Here is a 21242-nt window from a genome sequence, read left to right on the forward strand (position 1 = left end):
ATGTGCCCCCCTCCCCTTGGGAGGAGGCACAAAGAGGGTATACCCACCCTCAGGGCTAGTAGCCATTGGCTACTAACCCCCCCAGACCTAAACACGCCCTTAAATTTAGTATTTAAGGGCTCCCCAGAACCTAGGAAACCAGATTCCTGCAACCTAAGAAGAAGAGGACTGCTGAGCTGGAAAACCCTACAGAGAAGACGGAGACACCAACTGCCTTGGCCCCAGCTCTACCGGCCTGTCTCCCCTCTTCGGAAGAAAACTGCTCCAGCGACGCTTTCCCCAGGACCAGCAACCTCTGAATCCTCAGAGGACTGCCCTGCTCTAAAAGGACCAAGAAACTCCAGAGAACAGTGGACCTGTTCACCCAAGACTGCAACTTTGTTTCTAAAGGAGCAACTTAAAGGCAACAGCGTTTCCCGCCAGAAGCGTGAGACTTGCAAGCCTGCACCATGCAAACCCGACTCGACTGGTGGAGAAACAACACTTCAGGGAGGACCTCCGGCGACTCAGAGACTGTGAGTAACCAAAGTTGTCCCCCCTGAGCCCCCACAGCGACGCCTGCAGAGGGAATCCCGAGGCTCCCCCTGACCCCGACTGCCTGACTCTAAGATCCAGACGCCTGGAAAAGACCCTGCACCCGCAGCCCCCAGGACATGAATGATCGGAACTCCAGTGCAGGAGTGACCCCCAGGAGGCCCTCTCCCTTGCCCAGGTGGTGGCTACCCCGAGGAGCCCCCCCCTTGCCTGCATCGCTGAAGAGACCCCTTGGTCTCCCATTGATTCCTATTACAAACCCGACGCGTGGTTGCACACTGCACCCGGCCGCCCCCGTGCTGCTGAGGGTGTACTTCCTGTGCTAACTTGTGTCCCCCCAGGTGCCCTACAAAACCCCCCTGGTCTGCCCTCCGAAGACGCAGGTACTTACCTGCTGGCAGACTGGAACCGGGGCACCCCCTTCTCCATTGAAGCCTATGCGTTTTGGGCACCACATTGAACTCTGCACCTGACCGGCCCTGAGCTGCTGGTGTGGTAACTTTGGGGTTGCTCTGAACCCCCAATGGTGGGCTACCTTGGACCCAAACTTGAACCCCGTAGGTGGTTTACTTACCTACAAAAACTAACAAATACTTACCTCCCCCAGGAACTGTTGAAAATTGCACTGTCTAGTTTTAAAATAGCTATATGTGTTTTATTTGAAAAGTATATATGCTATTGTGATTATTCAAAGTTCCTAAAGTACTTACCTGCAATACCTTTCATGCAAAGTATTACATGTAGAATTTGAACCTGTGGTTCTTAAAATAAACTAAGAAAAGATATTTTTCTATACAAAAACCTATTGGCCTGGAATTGTCTCTGAGTGTGTGTTCCTCATTTATTGCCTGTGTGTATGTACAACAAATGCTTAACACTACTCCTTTGATAAGCCTACTGCTCGACCACACTACCACAAAATAGAGCATTAGTATTATCTCTTTTTGACACTATCTTACCTCTAAGGGGAACCCTTGGACTCTGTGCATACTATTCCTTACTTTGAAATAGTGCATACAGAGCCAACTTCCTATATATATATATATATATATATATATATATATATATGTGTGTTCACTGCATGCATATTCATTGTTGATGTATTGCACTTTTTCTACCTATCATTGTTTTACTGCTGTGATTATTTTGGTATCTGCATATGTTTTACTGCATTCAAGTTAAATGCCTCATCAGTGGAGTCTCCTAAGGATCATCTCTCAGACCAACCTTGTTTAACATCTGCATGGCTCTACTAGCAGACCTCATCAGCTTGTACATCATCGGCATTCTTTCCAACGCAGACAACACTTGTCTGACACTCTCCCTGATGGACAAAACTACGGCAACAAAAAACAACTTCACCACTTGCATGACCACAGTGGCCACATGGATGAGATCCAACTGCAAGACAGAAGTGGTTATTGATGCAAGATAAATGTCATTGTTACAGGGTAGCGGATATCCTTGAAGCCACATTTTGCCCTATGACTGACTCGTGAAATTGTACTGCATTGGATTTAATAAAATGCTAAAAATAAAGAGTTTTTAAAAAAGCCATGACCAAAGTGGTGATCTTCAGAAGGAAGACTTCTGAGTGGGATTTTCACCTGGTGGCCAGCAGACCTTGGCAAAAGCCGAGAAGCCATCGCCCACACCAGAAACCTAGGAACTGTTCCCGACAAGAAGCATGACATGTCAGCCCAGGTAAATGGGGTGACCTCCACCTGCTTTCACATCCTGAGAATGCTGCGAAAAATCTTCAAGTGGCTATCAGATAGCACCAGGAAATCAATCACACAGGCCCTGATAACCTACAGACATGACTACGGCAAGGCACTCTACATGGGAATCACCAAACAGCTCCTGAACCAGCTCCAAACTGACCAAAACGCTGCAGCAAGATTCATCCTAAATCTACCTTGCAGTACCTAGATTTCTCCACACCATGGAGAACTTCACTGACGCCCCATACATAAGGGCACTCCATTTAAACAACTTGCATACACATGCAAAGCACAATATAACATAAACCCCACCTACCTCAATAGCTGCATACACATCTACCACCCTTAAAGACACCTCAAATGAGCCAGACTCTCATTGGCACAAATACCCTGCATACACAAAAACAGAACTCGCAGTAGGACCTTTTCTCACATCTTTCCCAAAGTCTGTAACAACCTGCCACAACACATCCAAGCCTCCTCAACGCTTCTTGAGTGCCGCAAGAGGCAGAAGACCAGGCCCTTCGAGTAATCACTCTGGAAGACACAGCCTAACTACCTGCTCCAGGATACCCCCCTATACAACATAGTGCACTATACAACTAGGCACATTATATGAGGAATTTAAAATCCAATCTGCTGGTAAAATAATATTTGAACATACTATTTTGAAACTGACAATTTTAGAAAGTTACAATTTCCTGCCTAAAGCCTGTAGTAGCCCTTTGTAAGATAATCCCCAACTGTCCCCTGGCTGCCTGCTGGAAGGTGAACATTCCTGTCAAGAGAGGGTAAACAATGGCCTTGGCTGGGAGAGGTGCAACCTCTTCTTAACAGGGTGCCACCAACTATGCACACTTAGAAGAGGTAGTCCCTGTCACAGGCAGATGTAACCCACAACTAGGCCTGCCATTGCCCAAGTACCCGGAATGGCACCAAACCTAGTGGTTTTGCAGGTGGAGTTTTCCTAGACACACCTTAGGGGTTTGCCCTAGTTCTTACACAGGAAAGAAAGATTCTGCCATCTTGAATGTGGGCAGATGTATGATAATTTAGTGGAAAACCCCCAGTAGATTATGTCAAAGTGAGTAGGGTTTCTCCTGGTAACTTTTTACCTATTGGTTAGGGAGTCACCCTTCACCCACATGCTAACTTCCTCAGAAAACTGCTAGACCTGAGGAAAACAAACGATCTGCACCTGCTGAATCAAAGGACTGGAATTAAACAAGAAGGACTGAGCCTGCTGTTTTACATGTAGAAAGAAACCTTGAGGGCTGGACCTGCCCCCATGTGAAACCAGGACAAAAGAGATGACTCCAAGGGTCAGATGCCTAGCTTCCTGTTATGCTCCAGGAACACAAAAGTTGCAAGAAGGATGCAACAAAGGAAAGCTCAGCTGGCCATTTCCAACTGGGATGGCCCTGGACCATACTGGTGGATTTGGGGGGGGATCGAGACATAACTAAGGCTCCTAGTTTTCTGTTTTAACTGATTTTCACAGATAAATACAGACAGAAAACGATGATTTTCCTATCTGTATTTATTTTTAAAAGTGGATAAATGCAGAAAATTGTGCTTCTTGTGAGTGACTTTCCGTGCTGTCCTTCATGAATTCTGGGCCAACAACTGAGCAGATAAACAGCATTAAGAATAAAAAACATGACAAGACTTCCTTAAACAAAGGCAATAACATATATCTCTATATAATGGTAATATTTACCTGTGGGTGTCGCTGTATGTATATTTGTCTGCTTAATTTGCTAAAATGTGACAGGCATCAATGTATGAGGTCATGTTAATTGGTAAAATATCAGTTAAATTAATGTGGAAATGTAACATTTTTTAACGTCAATTATTCCCAAAACACAAAATAAATATGGATAAATACCAAAAAGATGGTCAAAAAATAAATATGGATAAATACAGACGGAAATGTTAAAAACATAAATACCATAAAACTGGGAGCCCTAGACATTACTGACCAAGTGTTGCCCAAAACACACTGGACCACTGGCTGGTGTTAGAGTGTACTCTTCCCAATTGCAAAGGTGGGAACTTAGAATCTTTTTCTGAATTTTCTTTTATAAAAGAACTAGAGGCTACCATGGGACTGCTGCCAAAGCACTGCTGCAGTCGGAGCAGCGTCGATCAGATTCAACTTGCTGGTCTGCCCCACTGAAAGCAGCTCTGCTTCCAGAAAAGTCCCAACATGGAGGATTTCACCAGAACCAACACCAAGCAGCACATGACTGCCGTCAAGCCCTCCATCAGATCCAACCAGCATCCTACACTGCCAATGAGAAAATTCCTCCAGAAAAAAGACTAAGCACCACTTAGTGAAAAACTTTTCACAGGGATGAATCTGATCCCTGTAGCCGACCGTCACTTCAACGCGGTCAGCCTTAACCTTGGACTTGACCCGGTCTAGCGCAACAAGATACCCGTGGTTGCCACTTTGTGCTTTTTGGCATTAGAAAATTATAAAACTCCTACAAATCACATTTCTAGTTCCCCCGATACGATTTTTCTCATTTTAGTGTCTGATTACTCATCCAATTTAGACAAATTGTTACGCACTGGAGTGGGATTTTTTTTATTGTGCTGTGTTTTCTACTTATTAACTGTTTTGGTACTGATAAATGCTTTACAATTGTTTCCTTTAAGTTACGCCTGACTGCTTTGTGCCACAGCAACCCAGGGCAAAGCCAAGATTTAAATTAAAATAACATATCTGGTCCTGATACAGAATAGCAACATTATCAGTGGGTGAGGTCTCACAAACACCCCAACTAATAATTCACTTTCTCATAGTAAGTGAATATTTTGATTGATTTCAATAATCAAGGCTAAATGTCAATTGATCATATTTGCTTCAGTTCAACAGCTCTGAAGAAAAGACTGTTGCGAAGCACATGTTGGCTTATGAAATCATACTGCATGACTTGTTATGTTTAGCTAGAGAACACCAACTAACTGTATGTTTCGGCTATTACGTTCATCAGGACATCAGCAGAATTTTAAAAAACGTAAAAATTCAAGTACTAGATGGCGCTGACTAACAGATGCCTTCCACTTGATAGGTTACTGTAGGTAGTTGAGAGGAGAGGACAGAAGCCTTGCAGGGACTAGGGTATGAAACCACACTTAATTCTGCAAGAGTACATAAAATCCAGCAAACAAGTCAAATCTGGATGTGCAGAGGTAAAGAGATGCCGTTTCTCTCAATAGTTTATGTAAGGGACTGGTCAAACAATGTTGTCTAGGGCCAAGAATAAAATGCGTACCTGTGGTCACAGTAAACATATTCAAATGTACGAACTTATTAATGTAGACGTCTGTAAAAAATGGAGAGAACCAACGTTTCCTAGTGTTTTACATACAAGGACTGTAGAGAAATAAATACAGGAGCCGATTTCATAGACCATATAATGACGTACCTGGTGTTCATGTGCGAGAGTTTCAACATCAGCTACATTTTGTCTTTTAGAAAACGATATACCTCTTTTTGGGCTTACATTCAATCAAATATACACTTACTGCTGAAAAAAAGAGCTAAAAGCAAGCCTCTGACAACACCCACTTCCCTCCATTTGTATCATGCCAATACAATTACCAGGCCATCTCTGTTCTTTCCCCTACATCTAAACAAAACAAGACTCCCTTTGCAGTTTAAAATGCACCGTTTGGAAAACCAACTAAGAACTTACAGATCATCAGAATTGTATTTATTTTTTTCAAAACTGTGCAGAAAATTCCTGTCCCAGGAATTTACCCCTATGTGAATTTCAGACACATCTGTCGAGGAGTAAAAATATCAACTTTAACAGAACAGCCATTCAAAAGGATTTGCAAAGAGATACATGCATTGCATGAAAGACACGTTAAGATCTAACACAACAGAGTGTGACCCAGCTGAAATACAGACACACACCCTTCAAGATCAAATGACAAAAATAAGTGAAATCCAAATTCCTATGTGAAAGGCAAACTATGAGAATCCACACAATCCTCACACACAGTGGAAAGAATGTCACCGAATTCCTCACCTGGCTGCAGCACTCCATTTATAGAATGTGTTGTTATCAACCCAGAGTGCCCTCCTCCTGATGTTTCTCCAAGCAGTGGTGACAGAGGCTCCTCTTTAACTGTTATTAAAGGGTCTCCAGACTGGGGGAGCATTGGATTGTCATCCAAACCATCTTCGCTTTCATCACTGCAACAAAGCACACAAGTTTATTTATCTGTTCACAGAAGAAGCCATGCAAAACTCACATTCACCATGACAACCACACGTGTTATTCTATGGCATTGACCAGAAGTAAATTTCTTGTGGAAACCGACCAACTGTTAGCCCCATGGTTTATCATAAGTTTCATGTTTTTAGAGTCAGTTCCCAAGTCCTTAATGCTCAACCAGACTTCACAAATATAGATATGATATGGAGATCTGTGGAAGATATTTAAATCACAATTAAATAGCCTTGCCCTGGGTGGCACAAGGTTGTCTGTGATGGAACACCAAAATGCATCAACTCCCACCTATAAAAATCAGTGTGGTGGTCCATCTTTATTTCATTGCTATGGAAGGAGCAGTGACAGGAAAGCCACAATGCCACTTCTAGTCTGCCCCCTTCTAGATATGTTCATACCTGCAAACCCTACTCAATCTTCACTTTATCAGGGATTATCTTTAAAGTGCTCCACCACCAAGTTTCCTGAAATCTCTGCCTCCTCTTTGGGACCAAGGCTATATACAATTCCATTATGTTGTCCCTCGCTATTAGTAGGACTGGAAAGGTTGTTTATTGTGCTTAATATTGGGATTTGAGACCTTGGATATTATCACACTTAATATTTGTATTTTCTGCTAAATTTTTAGCAAAGGAGGCATCCATGTAGGAGCAAGGGTTTTCACCTTGCACAATATCATCCACCCTGGTCCTCGAGATGGAGCCACATTATACCCCTACATCACAGCCTAGCTGCTGGGAGCACCTTGTAGATGTTAGACCCTCATTCGTCATCCGTGGAAAGAAAGTATATCAGACTTGTTTCTGGACTAGTCTTGTGCCCCCTTCTTTCTTCCACCAGAGTCAACCTACAACATTCTAAATCAATACATTTTCTCAAACCGTCCACCGCTATAGAAAACAAAGAGGCAATCTCAATACAGTGAAAACGACTAATCTATAATAGCAAGCAATTTAACAAGAGAAACAAAGGGACAGAGTACCTAGAGAGGCTGCGATTGAAGACAGTAGAAGTTTGTCGAAGAAACTGATCCAAACGCAGGGCTCGTTCAAGATACTGCAGGTAAATCGGCTTTGCCAGATCTGCACAGGACCCATCTTCCCCAACACCCAACTCCGAGGCCATAGACCCAGCCTCTCCTCATGCAGAGCATGGGCTCCTTCAAACACAAGGAAGCACAGACCTGAGAACAACAAAAATACACAAAATAAAAAGCAGCAGTAAAGAATATGCTCAATAAAGCCAAACAAAAAACAGAAAGTGACCAGTCAACAAACTATAACCCACCACAAAAAAAACAATCATGAGAAACCTTTTGTCAAATCATTCATTTAGATGATTTGGCAGTTTCGAGTTCCAGATTTCTTACAAATAAACTATTCCATTTCAAATAGGATCTTTAGCCTTCTTCTTGAAGAATGGATGACTTAGATAGGATGCAATGCACATTTGATTGTTTATTTGCTATGTATTTCATAGCAGAAGTTTGCACCACAAGCATCTTCTATTTAGGAATGATTCTATGATCAAGATGGACCATTTTTGAATCAGCGTTGTAGCCCCAGGACTACTGTTATTTACTTATTCAATACATAGTTTGACCAATAACAATCCACAACAACGAAAATGAATCTTTTGGGAAAGATTGTACAAGCTACTTGTAGTTAAATCATCCATGTTTTCTGGTTTTCGTGCATGAGCTCTAGTATGCTCTATTGAATACCAAGGACAATATCCACTAAGGATCTCTGTTTATCAACGATAACCTCAAGATTCCATTTAAAAATTAATTTCACTGTTCAAGACCATTAGCACTATCTGCCTTCAGGAAGTCAAAATGTAGGAGTATTCCCTTCAGATGATGATCGCTGTTTACTACATAACAGCTAAATCTTCCTCTCCAAAGTAATCTCCCAGGGCACCCATGTGAGGTTATGGTGACGTAATAAACGGGTTATTGAATTTGTCCTATCTGTGTCTTACAATTAAATGGGGCACGTTTATATTAATTTATTAAAAACAAATAGCATGTTTACAAACAGCAATCCTAGGCACCCAAAGACCAACACTGGCCTTAACTTATCAAACAGATTTGGCAACAACGTTCATCTAAAATGTAACTCTTAATTTTAGGATTTTGGGATGGTGCCACGCATGCACCATGTTCCTGGAAACACTGTAGGCTCCTGTACACAACAAAGGATGCGGAAGGACAAAATTAACTTCACAGTGATCGTGTTAATCCTAGTCCAAAATGACCCCCTGTTCCCAGGCAATGGGAATTCTACCACAGAGTCTCAGATAAGAAATTGCTTCTCAAAAGTCGTTAATGACTGATACTAGAAATGCATTCCATTGTACTCTACTGTATTTGCAGTTATACAGTGTTGCTTGCCACTAAAAGGCATTTAAGCGCTTTGCGGTGAGGAGCATGCAATTCTGGAACCCAAGTTAAGTGGTTAGCCCAGTGGTTATTGTTGGTTCCCGATATTAGTCTTGTGATCTCAAGCATAACATTCCACGCATTGACTCCAGTCTTTTGAATTAGATTAAAGGTGTGATTTAGGTGTGATTATCTGTGGGAGATGGGTTGAGTGCAAGCAGATAGCTGGTGGGGTGAACAGTCTAGAAACAATTAAGTAAAGTTAGGTTTCGGTGATATGGTTTCAAAGAAGAAGTTGGTGTCTATGAAATGAGGTGTGGGCAATTTGGGGAATACAACAATGGAGAATAAGGTAGACAGTAATGCAATAGAAAGTAGGCTTCACAGACAGCAGGAATGCAGAGGCTGGAAGATAAGGGAGGGGTCTTTTGATTGAAATAAAAGAGAGTAAAACAAATCACTTGGATTAAATCAAGGGCATTTTGTCATCATGGGTTTTAGGAATATAGTGTGAGGAGGCTTTTGAAACTGCCTGCATTATGAGGATGTAACCCTGTGGAAAGAAAACAGTATTTGCACATGAAATAGTGTATTGTATTTGTAGCATTCAGGAATGTGGAATTCCTATCGACCGACGCCCGGGACATCTTGTTTGGGGTCAAGGGCAACAAGTTTTTATGTTTACTTTGTCCTTGGGACAAGTAGGCCCAACCTACAAACCCTTTTGGCTGCCTGTTTACAGAGAGTGGAATTCTCTGCAGTTGAGGTAATGGGTTTCCAAAAGATAATGCTGTTCGAACTTGTATTTATGGTTCATTATTTGAAAGCCTTCATTATTAGGGTGAGTGCTGTAAATACATGTTTTAAGGTCACACTTCACTAGTGACGTTGGTTCCAGTACAAAAAAAAAAAAAAGTGTACACACGTTTGAAAAGTTTAGGCTAAGAGGCTAAGTATAATGCTCCCAGAATGCTCTCTGATTATATGCAAATGAAGTGTCATTTAGTAAAATGTGTTGATGCATGCTAGTATTTCCCAAAAATATTTCTAATGGAAAATCAGTGTAACCATTTTCAACACGATTATGGGAAGCATGAAAATAAACAAACACTGACAAAGCCAACTGATCTGACATATTTTTATAAGTCTTTTAGTTTCATCAATGCGTGTCTTGTTTTGACATGGCTTTTGTAACACTTTATTGTTGTGGGAGCTACCAGGCCCTCAACATTGTAACAAACATTGGCAAAACCCCCCCAAAACGTTTTTGAACTCTTAAAGCACACGTTGCCACCAGCGGCATAACAAAGGCCCCGCAGCCGCCCTCCGGGGTGCCCCTCCAGCACAGCACCTGCCCTGAGTGAGTCTGGAGAGGGGTCTCCTCCATGTTCTTTGCAAAGGGGCACCCTCCAGTTTCGTTACGTCACTCATTGCCACTCTATTTCCTGACACTGAACAAAACTACTTTGTGTGGCAATATGCTCCTTGTGGAAGAGCAGAATGGGATCGCTCACAGTAAAGCCAGCCGAAAGAGAGAGAAATAGAAGTTTAATAAAAACAAAATGTCTTTGTTAACACCAGACCTAATTAGGGACCAAGACCCACATGTAGGTAGCTTTTTGCATGTCGCAAACAGCGACTTTCGCTGTTTGCGACATGCAAAAAGCACATTGCGATGCACAAACCCAGTTTTGCGATTCAGTAACCTGGTTACCGAATCACAAAACGGGTTTGCGACTCGCAATTAGTAAGGGGTGTTCCCTTCCTAATTGCAACTCGCAGTGCAATGCAGGATTGTTTTGTGACCGCGAACGCAAACCAATCGCAGTTTGCACCCATTTCAAATGGGTGCTAACACTTTCGCAAAAGGGAAGGGATCCCCATGGGACCCCTTCCCCATTGTGAATGTCACTGTAAACATTTTTTCAGAGCAGGCAGTGGTCCTGCGGACCACTGCCTGCTCTGAAAAAATGAAACAAAAACGTTTCATTTTTCGTTTTTGTTATGCATCTCGTTTTCCTTTAAGGAAAACGGGCTGCATTACAAAAACAAAACAAAAAAACTGCTTTATTGAAAAGCAGTCACAGACATGGTGGTCTGCTGTCTCCAGCAGGCCACCATTCGCGAGGAGGTCGCAAATTGCGACCCACCTCATGATTATTCATGAGGTGGGCATTTGCGAAGCCCTTGCGAATCACAGATGGTGTCAAGGACACCATCCTACATTCGGATTTGCGACTCGCAATTTGCAGGTCACAAATCTGAACCTACCTACATGTGGCCCCAAATTCTTAAAGAAAGTCACAAAAGTGCACCCATGGTATATGTCGTACCCCTATAAAATATTTGTGAACTGTATTTTAGCATGGGTAAATACGATGTGTAGATTTGCTCATGTGAAAATCTATTGAGCATTTGCAAGTTCATTTTCCCTCCAGCCACTTTCTTCCCAACCCTGGAAGAAGTTCTAATTCTGCCATTATCAGGAGTAAATGTCCAACCTTTCTTATTATGGGAAAATATTAGAGAGAAGCTGGTAAAAATCTTTAAAACATGCAGGTTAGTAGGTTTGCGGACTCAAAGGCATTCCAGCCCTGAAACTATTGCTTACTGCTTCCTTCAGCCCCAGTATGCAGATCTGCAGAAAGGTGGCAAAATAAGGAAATTGCTACAGTAGGGATTGAAACTCCAAGTATTCAAGCCCTACTATGGTAGTAGCCCTGGCATAATCAGAGAGGCTATTAATTGCTGCCATAATTTGTCGCCACACTACATGGCACCAAAGGGACAAGTAGATCTTTTTACAGGACAAGTAGATTTGAGAAGCAACCTGTCCCCTGGACAAGTAGATATTTTAATAAATTCCACACCCCTGAGCATTTATAAAGTGTATACTATCCCTATGTGGGGAGGTGTGGTTGGAAGTGTGTTGTTTTTCCTACAAGACGAGCCTATGTCTGAAGTGTTTCCATGTTGTGCCTGATGACCACGAAGGTGCAGTTATCTTCTTAAGGGACATGATGTTTGGCAGTGTGATGGATGAGGAAGTGTAAGCGATAGAAATTTATTTTTCTGGTTTGCGGTACACTGGCAGTTTTGTTGTTCAGAAGCAGCAATAAATTATTGCCTATTCGAATACTTGCTTTTATGAACAAGTCGAATACTTGCTTTTATGAACAAGAGGAAGAGCTATTGGCTTTGCCAATATGTTTTAGTCATGTTGTTCATCAGTGTGGCTGCTGTTCAGTATGGCTAAAAGTTAGTGACGTGTAGGAGAGAGGCGTGGAGAGTCAGAGTGGAATAGCTAAAAGCAGAGTAGAGTGTTGTGTGGTGTCAGTGTTGTGTATTGGAGTGGCATAGTGTGGAGTCGTGTAGAATGGCACGCACTGGAGTGGCATATAGTGGAATGGTGTAGCGTGCACTGGCGTAGAGTATTGCAGAGTATAATGGCGTAGAGTAAAGTGACACTGAATTCAGTGGCATACAATGCAGCATCGTAGAATGCTGTGACGTAGATTAGAGTGATGCATAGTAGAGTGCCGTGTGAAGTGGTGCAGAGCATAGTGCCACAGAGCGCAATGGCATAGAGTGCAATAGTGCAGAGTAAAGTGGCAAAGAGTTCAGTGGCGTAGAGTGCAGTGACAAAGTGCAGTTGTGTAGGGTGCATTGACGTAAAGTGTAGTGGTTAAGAGTAGAATGGCACAAAGTGCAGTGGCATTGAGTGGAGTAAAGTAGCGTAGATTGCAGGAGTATATAGTAGAGTGTTTCAGAGTAAAGTGAAGTGGTGTAGAGTAGAGTGCAGGGTAGAGTGCAGTCGCGTAGAGTGGCAGAGAGTGTAATGGTGTAAAGTGGTGTGAAGTGCAGTGGCATACAGTGTAGTGGTGTAGAGGTGACTAGGGTGTCAAACAGTGGATTGGCATGGAGTGCAGGGATATAGAGTTGAGTGTTACAGAGTAAAGCGCATTGGCACAGAGCGTACTGGTGTAGCGTGCATTGGCGTAGAGTACAGTGGTGAGGAGTGAAGCTGTACGGAGTAGATTGGCCTGGAGTAGTGTAGAGAGCAATGGTAAACAGTGCAGTGGTGTAGAGTAAAATGGCAAATGGTGCACTGGCACAGAGTAGAGTGGTACAGGGTAGAGTAGAGAGGCATAGCGTAAAATGGTGTAGAGAATGGTGGTGCAGAGTGCAGTTGTATAGAGTTGAGTGGTGCAGAGTGCAGTGGCATGGAGTTGTGCAGAGTGGAGTGGTGCAGAGTGGCGTAGAGTGAAGTATTCATGGTTTGGTAGCGCACTGCCATTACAGGAATTTTCAAATGAAATGACATTTGCATTTGCAAAGCCATACAGTTTTATTAATAAAACTATACATTGCACAGACGAAAATGTGTGGGAATTCCATCACCTAGTTTAATGATTCAGCTTTTTTATTATTTATTATTATTGATTTTATCATTTTTCCAATACAGTGAACATCTGTGCATCATATACAGAGCAACTGTAGGTGATCAGTGGTAAATCTAATAGTTGACTTTCCATCTCCCCAAGCTTGCAACAATCAAGAAGAAAGGAAACAGTTATTCACTCATCCTCCCACTAGTCCCACCCTAAGTCAACCATAAGTCATTTAATTCTGTCCAGTAGATTCCTGCCTTTAATCGGGGTTCGGCCAGTGTTCAAGTTTAATAAATAGTTTTGATCAGTCGTTCCCAACCTGTGGCCTAGGGAACCCCTAGGGTATGCGAAGCCTCCTCAGGAGGGGTCCTCGACTGCATAGAAAATTGAGTCATAATAACAGATTAACAAAGTGGATATAAATAAAGTGGATAAATGTACAACTGAACATTTTAAAAAGAACTGTAAATGTCAAGGAATTTGAAATTAGATGCTAAAAATCAAATTAATAGCCTCAGATTGATTCGTGGGAGCAGCGCAGATGTGTCAAATAGAATACATTATGGACAATGTGTGGCTTCAATTGAATTTAGAAAAGCTCCAACCTCCCTATTAAATTAAAATGTAATTTTTTATTTTATTTATACTTGCTTGCAAATGTTTAAAAAACGGTTATCATTTGTGTATGGGTTTGATGAATGCTTGTTACTGTATTTTTTGGGGTTCAAATTCATCAACAATGTTTAGGCCGGGGTTCCCTGCTTCCAGTAATGGCTCAGTGGGGTGTCCCAGATTCCAATGATTCAGTGGGGTGTCCTGTATTCCAATACTGATCCATTAATGATAAAGTGGCGGTCCACAGAAGTCAAAATGCATGAAACCAATGCATTAAAGTATTTTTTTCCAACACACTTCGGAAATACCAAACAAATGTACTTCATGTGTGCATTCATAATTCTGACATATTCTGAGATATTTACACAGTTCATTTAAACGTTTTAGTGTGCTAGAAAAAAAAAAACTCTTTCTACTCCCAGTATCCAGCACAACTGTAACATAAAACCTCAAATGGCAACCTCACTCAGGTACACAAAACATTACAATGGACTCCAGACTTAACTGTTATAATTAAGGTCCCATCTCCTTCCTGAGATTTGCTCAAGCCTCAATGATCAGTGACCTTTTCAGAATCAAAGGACATCTTAGAAATGCACAAGATAGCCTGGCTCTCCCTTCCTCCAGTGTGCACCACCACTCTGCTCTAAGGAATGCAGGCAATACACAAATCTGTCTGGGGTGGCACCTCCACGTGCTTTTCCAAGGCCATGGGTTTCCAATATGGACCCCACAGGCCTACATGTATTGTACCACACAGGCAAACATATATTAGAGAACGCACCAAAAATCACAAGCACGCTACACATTACTAGATACTAACATGATGTGGATCAAAGGTGAGTTAGATACACAGCAGCAGAAATGTATGTGAGTGAGCAGGTAGGCCTCACTGCTGCCTCACTGCAGTGACAAGCAAAAAGGTTCTACTCTAATGATCACTTTTACAAAAACAGTATGCTGCCACCACCATGAATGTGTTACTTAGCTCTTGTAGAGAGTAGGAGCCCTTTAAGATTACCAGGGTAACGCTTTGTGTGCTCCTCCCAGTCTGACAAGACTGCAATCCGTGAGACAGGCCTAGGTCATGGTGTATACACATGAAAATCGCCCAGGACGAAAATAACACCACCAAGTGAGCAGATATGTCTGCAGCCGAGGCGTTCCAGGAAACTTTTTGTCCTCTGACCTCCTGATGTTTGACTTCATTTTTGCTGACTTTTAGGATTCTTGGCACTTTACTACTACTGAACAGTGCTAAAGTGCAGGTGCTGTGTAAACATGGCAACATTGGCTTCTCCACAACTGGCATATTTCATTTACTAGTAAGTCCCTAGTAAAGTACACTATACTGTATGTGCCCAGGACCTGTAAACTAAATGATACCTGTGGACCTGCAGCACTAATTGTGCCACTCACTACAGTAGCCTCTGAAGCATGTTTCAGGCCTGCCACTGCAGAGCCTTTGTGTGCAGTTTTAAACTGCCATTCCATCCTGGCAAGGACACCCACTTACCAGGCTGAACCCTTCCTTTTTATTACATGTAGGTTACTCCTAGGGTAGGCCTTGGCCAGTCTCAAGGGGATGGTGCAGTGCATATAAAAATGTGTGACATGCATTTTTAAGTTTAAGTTTAACATGTCCGGATAGTGGCAAACTCTTACATTTGTTTTTCTCTATTGCAAGGACTATCTCTCCCATAGAATAGCATTGGGATTACGCTAAAACGTCTTTCCAGTTGGGAAGAGATAAATATGTGGAGTTTAGGGTCCCTAGACTCACATTTTAAAATCAAAACTTATGGTGAATTTGGATTTTAAATTGTTAGTCTGAAAATGCCATTTTTAGAAAGTTGCCATCTTCTTACTTTAGCCATTCTCCATTCTGTGCCTCTGCATGTCTCTGAATACACGTCTGGGGTTGATGATGGATGGGTTTTGTGCATTACCAATAGACACACACAAAGGGAGCTTGGGTGTGGCATTTGCATACTGATGGCCCATCACCAGGCTGATGGGTCTTCCTGGGCTAGATGGGTAGGAGGAGATGACACTTATTCCTGAATAGGGCTGTGCCTCTCCTCACACAAATGACTGCATATCCTCTTGTAGAGTGTCCGGAGCAAGAAAGGGCAGGAAAGGGTCTCAACCTCACCTTACAATTCAGAACTGCAACACCAGCAGCAAACAAGTCGTTACAACTCGCACCTCTACCATTTTGCTTTACACCCCCATCTACCTACAACCAGAATGTAGGTTCAAAATGGTGGACAAGAGACTCCTTTTTTGATTAAACAGGCAAAACATGCTAAGTCACATTGACTGAAAGCCTATGCCAGCTCCAGATAAGGTATGTAATTAACCTTTTCTGTATTATCACCCAATTTTTCAGACCATCTTATTGCTATTCTGATCACTGTGACACTGCTATCTAGTACTACAGTGAGCTATTCTGGCCCAAAGATTGGTGAAATATGGTTTCATTGATTGGTTTAGTTAACTCTCCTGTAAGGCCATAGTGAATAGCACAGAAAATACACTAATGCCAGGGAAGTTAAAAGTTATATGAGGGTTGCAAAGTATTTACACCACCCAGATATATGACAAACATCTATAGCTGTCAGAAGCACCTCTAATCTAGCAGGGATGCAGTTCAAAGGCATTGCGGTGACACATGGCAATATGTCACTCCTAAAATAAGCCTTGTAAACCTATAAGGTAGAGTGCCTAATGTATAAAAAAGTGGTGACCTAAAGTTAGGCTCAGATTTTACACACACAAAACCATATCAATTCAGCCGTTATAGTTAGCATTATTTCAAGTAATTCGAACTCGTGCCATAAGGAAACTATAACTCACGCCTTAACCATGCACAGTTTTCTCATCAATAATTTTCCTGCAAATGTTACAGGATGATTATCAGTTAAGTCAGAGAACATGTCATGAATGATGTAATATCTGGGGTAATTGACAGGGTGTTGGAAAGTGGATTACTGGTAAGGGCAGGTAAGTACCTACACTTGGCAATAGGCCGCTAACCCCCACTAGGTCCAGTAGGTCTCAATAAATTAACCCCAGCTCAACCCTTGGTAGCGTGGCAATGAGCAAAAGGCTTAACTCAGAAGGCAAAGTGTGTAAAGCAATTAAATATCACAAACAGTAATAAAATAAAACACAGCCAATTTATTAAAATAGGAAATATTTTGATCTTTAATTTGACACCAACACGAATAAAATCGGATAAGGGGAACCAGAGATATGGATTTTTAAAGAATTAGTGGCTTTTTGCACATAGAAACTAAAAACGCCACTTGGGATATATGGTTGCAACTCAACCGGTGCAAAATCAAAGTTTAAGGCCGACCACGATGGAGCCCTGCTCGGTTGCAGCAAGCGGGAGGCCTCAGTCAAAAGTTTACCTTCGGACATAGTCTTTTTCTTGAAGATTTTCTTCAGCGGGACGAAGTCACCAATCTGATCAGATCTCCCTGGAGCCCTCTTCGGATACATGTTGCAGGAGACCTCAGTGAAGAATTCTACCTTATGATTTAGAAGATTTTTCAGGATGGAAATCTTCATCCGGGCTGAAGTTGAATCTGTATTCGACATCCCTGGAGCCTTCCTCGGATATGCTGCGGGGAAGTCCTGGTCAACATTTTACGTTCGGACTTTGTCACTTTTTTGGAGCTTTTTCTCTCTGACTTCAGATGACCCTCCACAGCAAGCCGAATTCAAGTCGATGTCGTCGGATTGCCTTTCCAAAAGAGCACCCAGTGAAATCCTGGAATTCTGGGGCTCCAGAGGTTTTCAGCAGGACAAACCTGCCACACCAGGCCGCGTCGCGTTGACGTAAGCCAGCTTGACTGATGACATCGGGTCAGTCCCTTTATGGAGCTTTTTTCCAAAAGGTCTCCAATTTTGGATCTTCTTCCAGAAGGTCTTTGAAGGTCCTTTAGGAGTCCACAGCTCTACCCAAGGTTCCAGAAGCTCTGAATTGCTCCATGAGGGGTTAGGACTTCAACTCCAAGAATGCACCTCTCTCAAACTCCTAAATGACCACTGGACAGTGGTCAACTGGTCTGTTTCTTAAGGATTTGATGCAGATCTAGCTATTGTTCACCTGTAGCAAGCAGGGAGTCCCTTCATGAACCAGATGAAGCCAGACAAAGTATTTTTTGTGGTGAAGATTCAGTGTGCAGCTGGTGCAGTCCTTCAGAGTGCAGTGTCCAGGTGCAGGTCAGGGGCCCACAGCAGGGTAGTCCTTCTTCTTCTGATGTTGTTCCTTGAAGGGATCGGATGTGTGGGCGCAGCTCTGCCAAAGTTATCCTTGCTCCTAGGGTGAAAAGCAGAGGAGGGGCAACTGTGCAACCACAGACAGGCTACCACCTTCTTGGATGACCACTTCCTGGAAAGTGAGGTAAAAATTAATCCCAGGGAGCAACATTCTTTAAAACTCCAAAATGGTAGAACCTGAATTGTGGAGGTTAGGTCTGGCTGAGTCCACCCACTGGTGTGGCTAAAAATCCTTGGCACACCCCTTGTCTGCCCTCTCCTAATCTAATCAAGAGGGCACCTGGTTGTCTCGGTTTGCAGGAAATGGGAGAGGTCCTGAATTGCTCTAAATGTCCTTCCCTCCTTCGAAGTCCAGTTTGGTTGCTCTACCCCCATACTGTTTTCACCATCTGCTGAGGCATATCTCCTCCCCCAGGCATGGTCTTTGTCTTCAGTCCAGGTCACTTCACACCTCATCAATGTAGGCTGGCCAGGCTGCCAGAAGCTAGCCAATCAGAGAAGGGCACTACAGAGCTGAAGTTAGCAAATTTCAAGTAGAATTCTGAAATGTTTTTCCTAAAATGGTTATATTAAATTCAACAATAGCACGTTGTTGGATTTATTATAACAATCAGTTTGATACCACACCTGAAATATCTTTCTCCCTTTGGGACTTTACTGATTAAAATAAAGTCTACCCATTTTAGCCTTTGAAGCCCATTCAATACAGTGAGAGAAGAACTAATTTGGCTATTTTATCCTCACCAGCATTTATTAAAGCACTTTTTATAAGGTCCCTGCTTATAGTTACATAGCACCCAGCCCTAGAGGCACACATTAGGGTGACATATGTGAAAATATGGTAGTTTAAGACTTTGGAAGTCTAATTTGAATGTAACTTTAGTTTAAAAGCAGCCAGTAAAGCAGGCCTGCCTTTAAAATGACACTGGGCACCTCAGCAGTGCACCCATGGGTGCACTACCTATGCTGGGGTCCCTAAACCTACATGCCCTACCATATACTAGGGACATATAGGTAGGTTGATACTGACCATTATAATTAGCCTAATTTGCATATCCACTTAACACAGAGCACTAGCCCTGGGTAAGCAGTACCCAGGGCACAGCCAAGAGTCAGTAACCACCAGTATTTGTCCAAACCGCTTAGGGGTGACCAGTGCAAAAAAGAGGACTTTCCTACACAGGTATTGGCGAGGGCCAGAGTTATGGTTACCTTAGGGCACAAGTTATAGTTATTTGAAATAACTAACTAGAACAGGTGAACTTATATGGTTTTGTGTGTGTAAAATCAGAACCGAACTATCACATCCCAGGAACCTTTGTTTTTTTTTGTTGTTTTTTTTTTTTTTAACTCCTACGGTGCCTTGGACTAGGTGATCTCGTCCAAGGCACCAGTTCCCAGGTGCCTTGGACGAGATCATCTCGTCCTGCACCCGGGAACTGGGGGGAGCGCTAGCGCTCCCCCCATGGACTCCCCACCCACACACCCCGGTCGTGGATGGAAGAGGAATCCCTTCCCCTCCACCCTCGACCCCACCCCCGTGACGTCAGCGCGCATCGAGCGCTGACTGTCACAGAGGCCTCCTCCTTCGCGCTGGAAGCTCAGCTTCCAGCGCGCTCGGAAGAGAAATGCAAAGCATTTCTCTACCAATCACGTGGAAGAGGCCCGAGAGGCTTCAAAGGGAAGGAAATTAATTTCCTTCCCTTCGAAGTCTCTCTCAGCGTTTCAAAAGCCAGATTGTAAAGCAATCCGGCTTTTGAAACGCCCACTAGACACCAGGGAATTATTTACTGTAATGAAACTGGCATGAGGGAGCGACCCCTTGGGCAAGGGTCGCTCCGGGGGGGGGGGGGTGGTGAGGGGGATTTTTTAAAGGCCTTTTCTGCCCCCCCCTGGGGGCAGATCGGCCTATTTTTAGAAACCTCTAGACACCAGGGATTATTTTTTTTGTTTTGTTTTTGTTTTTTTAGAGGTGGGGAGCGACCCCTTAGGCAAGGGTCGCTCCCCTAAGGGGCAAATTACATTTAGGCCATTTCTGCCCCTTTGGGGGCAGATTGGCCTATTTTTATGAGGCCAATCTGCCCCCAAGGGGGACAGAAACCACTAGACACCAGGGAGTTTTTTTTTCTTTGTGAATTTCACGCAAGGGGAGCTACCCCTTAGGCAAGGGTCGTTCCCCTGGGCGGCAAATTTATTTTAGGCCATTTAGCCTATTTTAATTAGTCCGATCAGCACTAGGCACCTGGGATTTTTTTGTTGTTGTTGTTTTACAGATGGTGAGCGACCCCCTGAGGCAAGGGTCGCTCCCCTGGAGGGGCAAATTGTATTTTGTCAAAATTGTCAAAAAATTTGATGTGTCCACGTTGTATTTTGGGGCATTTCCTGTCGCAGCCGCTAGGCCTACCCACACAAGTGAGGTATAATTTTTATCTGGAGACTTGGGGGAACACTGGGTGGAAGGAAATTTGTGGCTCCTCTCAGGTTCCAGAACTTTCTGTCACCAAAATGTGAGGAAAATGTGTTTTTTTTGCCAAATATTGAGGTTTGCAAAGGATTCTGGGTAACAGAACCTGGTCAGAGCCCCACAAGTCACCCCATCCTGGATTCCCCTAGGTCTCTAGTTTTAAAAAATGCACATGTTTGGTAGGTTTCCCTAGGTGCTGGCTGAGCTAGAGGCCAAAATCTACAGGTAGGCACTTTCCAAAAAACACCTCTGTTTTCTGTCAAAAAATGTGATGTGTCCACGTTGTGTTTTGGGGCATTTCCTGTCGCGGGCGCTAGGCCTACCCACACAAGTGAGGTATAATTTTTATCGGGAACATAGAATAGCAAAACAAGTGTTACTGCCCCTTGTCTTTCTCTACATTTTTTCCTTCCAAATATAAGAGAGTGTGTAAAAAAGACATCTATTTGAGAAATACCCTGTAATTCACATGCTAGTATGGGCACCCCGGAATTCAGAGATGTGCAAATAACCACTGCTCCTCAACACCTTATCTTGTGCCCATTTTGGAAATACAAAGGTTTTCTTGATACCTATTTTTCACTCTTT

The 21242-nt window shown here is 43.0% G+C and overlaps 1 protein-coding gene across 1 annotated transcript in view; it reads right to left on the minus strand.

Moving 5' to 3' along the window:
* INO80 (INO80 complex ATPase subunit) overlaps window positions 1–21242 on the minus strand; it is a 626594-nt gene that overhangs the window by 528067 nt on the left and 77285 nt on the right. Inside the window, exons 2-3 of the mRNA XM_069208609.1 lie at window positions 7491–7691; window positions 6305–6471 (exon numbers count right to left, since the gene is read on the minus strand). Coding sequence (XP_069064710.1) covers window positions 6305–6471; window positions 7491–7633 — 310 coding nt within the window. The 5' untranslated portion in view covers window positions 7634–7691. The remainder of the gene's footprint in view (window positions 1–6304; window positions 6472–7490; window positions 7692–21242) is intronic.

The sequence above is a fragment of the Pleurodeles waltl genome, chromosome 9, assembly GCF_031143425.1.
Source record: "Pleurodeles waltl isolate 20211129_DDA chromosome 9, aPleWal1.hap1.20221129, whole genome shotgun sequence".
Taxonomy (NCBI): Eukaryota; Metazoa; Chordata; class Amphibia; order Caudata; family Salamandridae; genus Pleurodeles; species Pleurodeles waltl.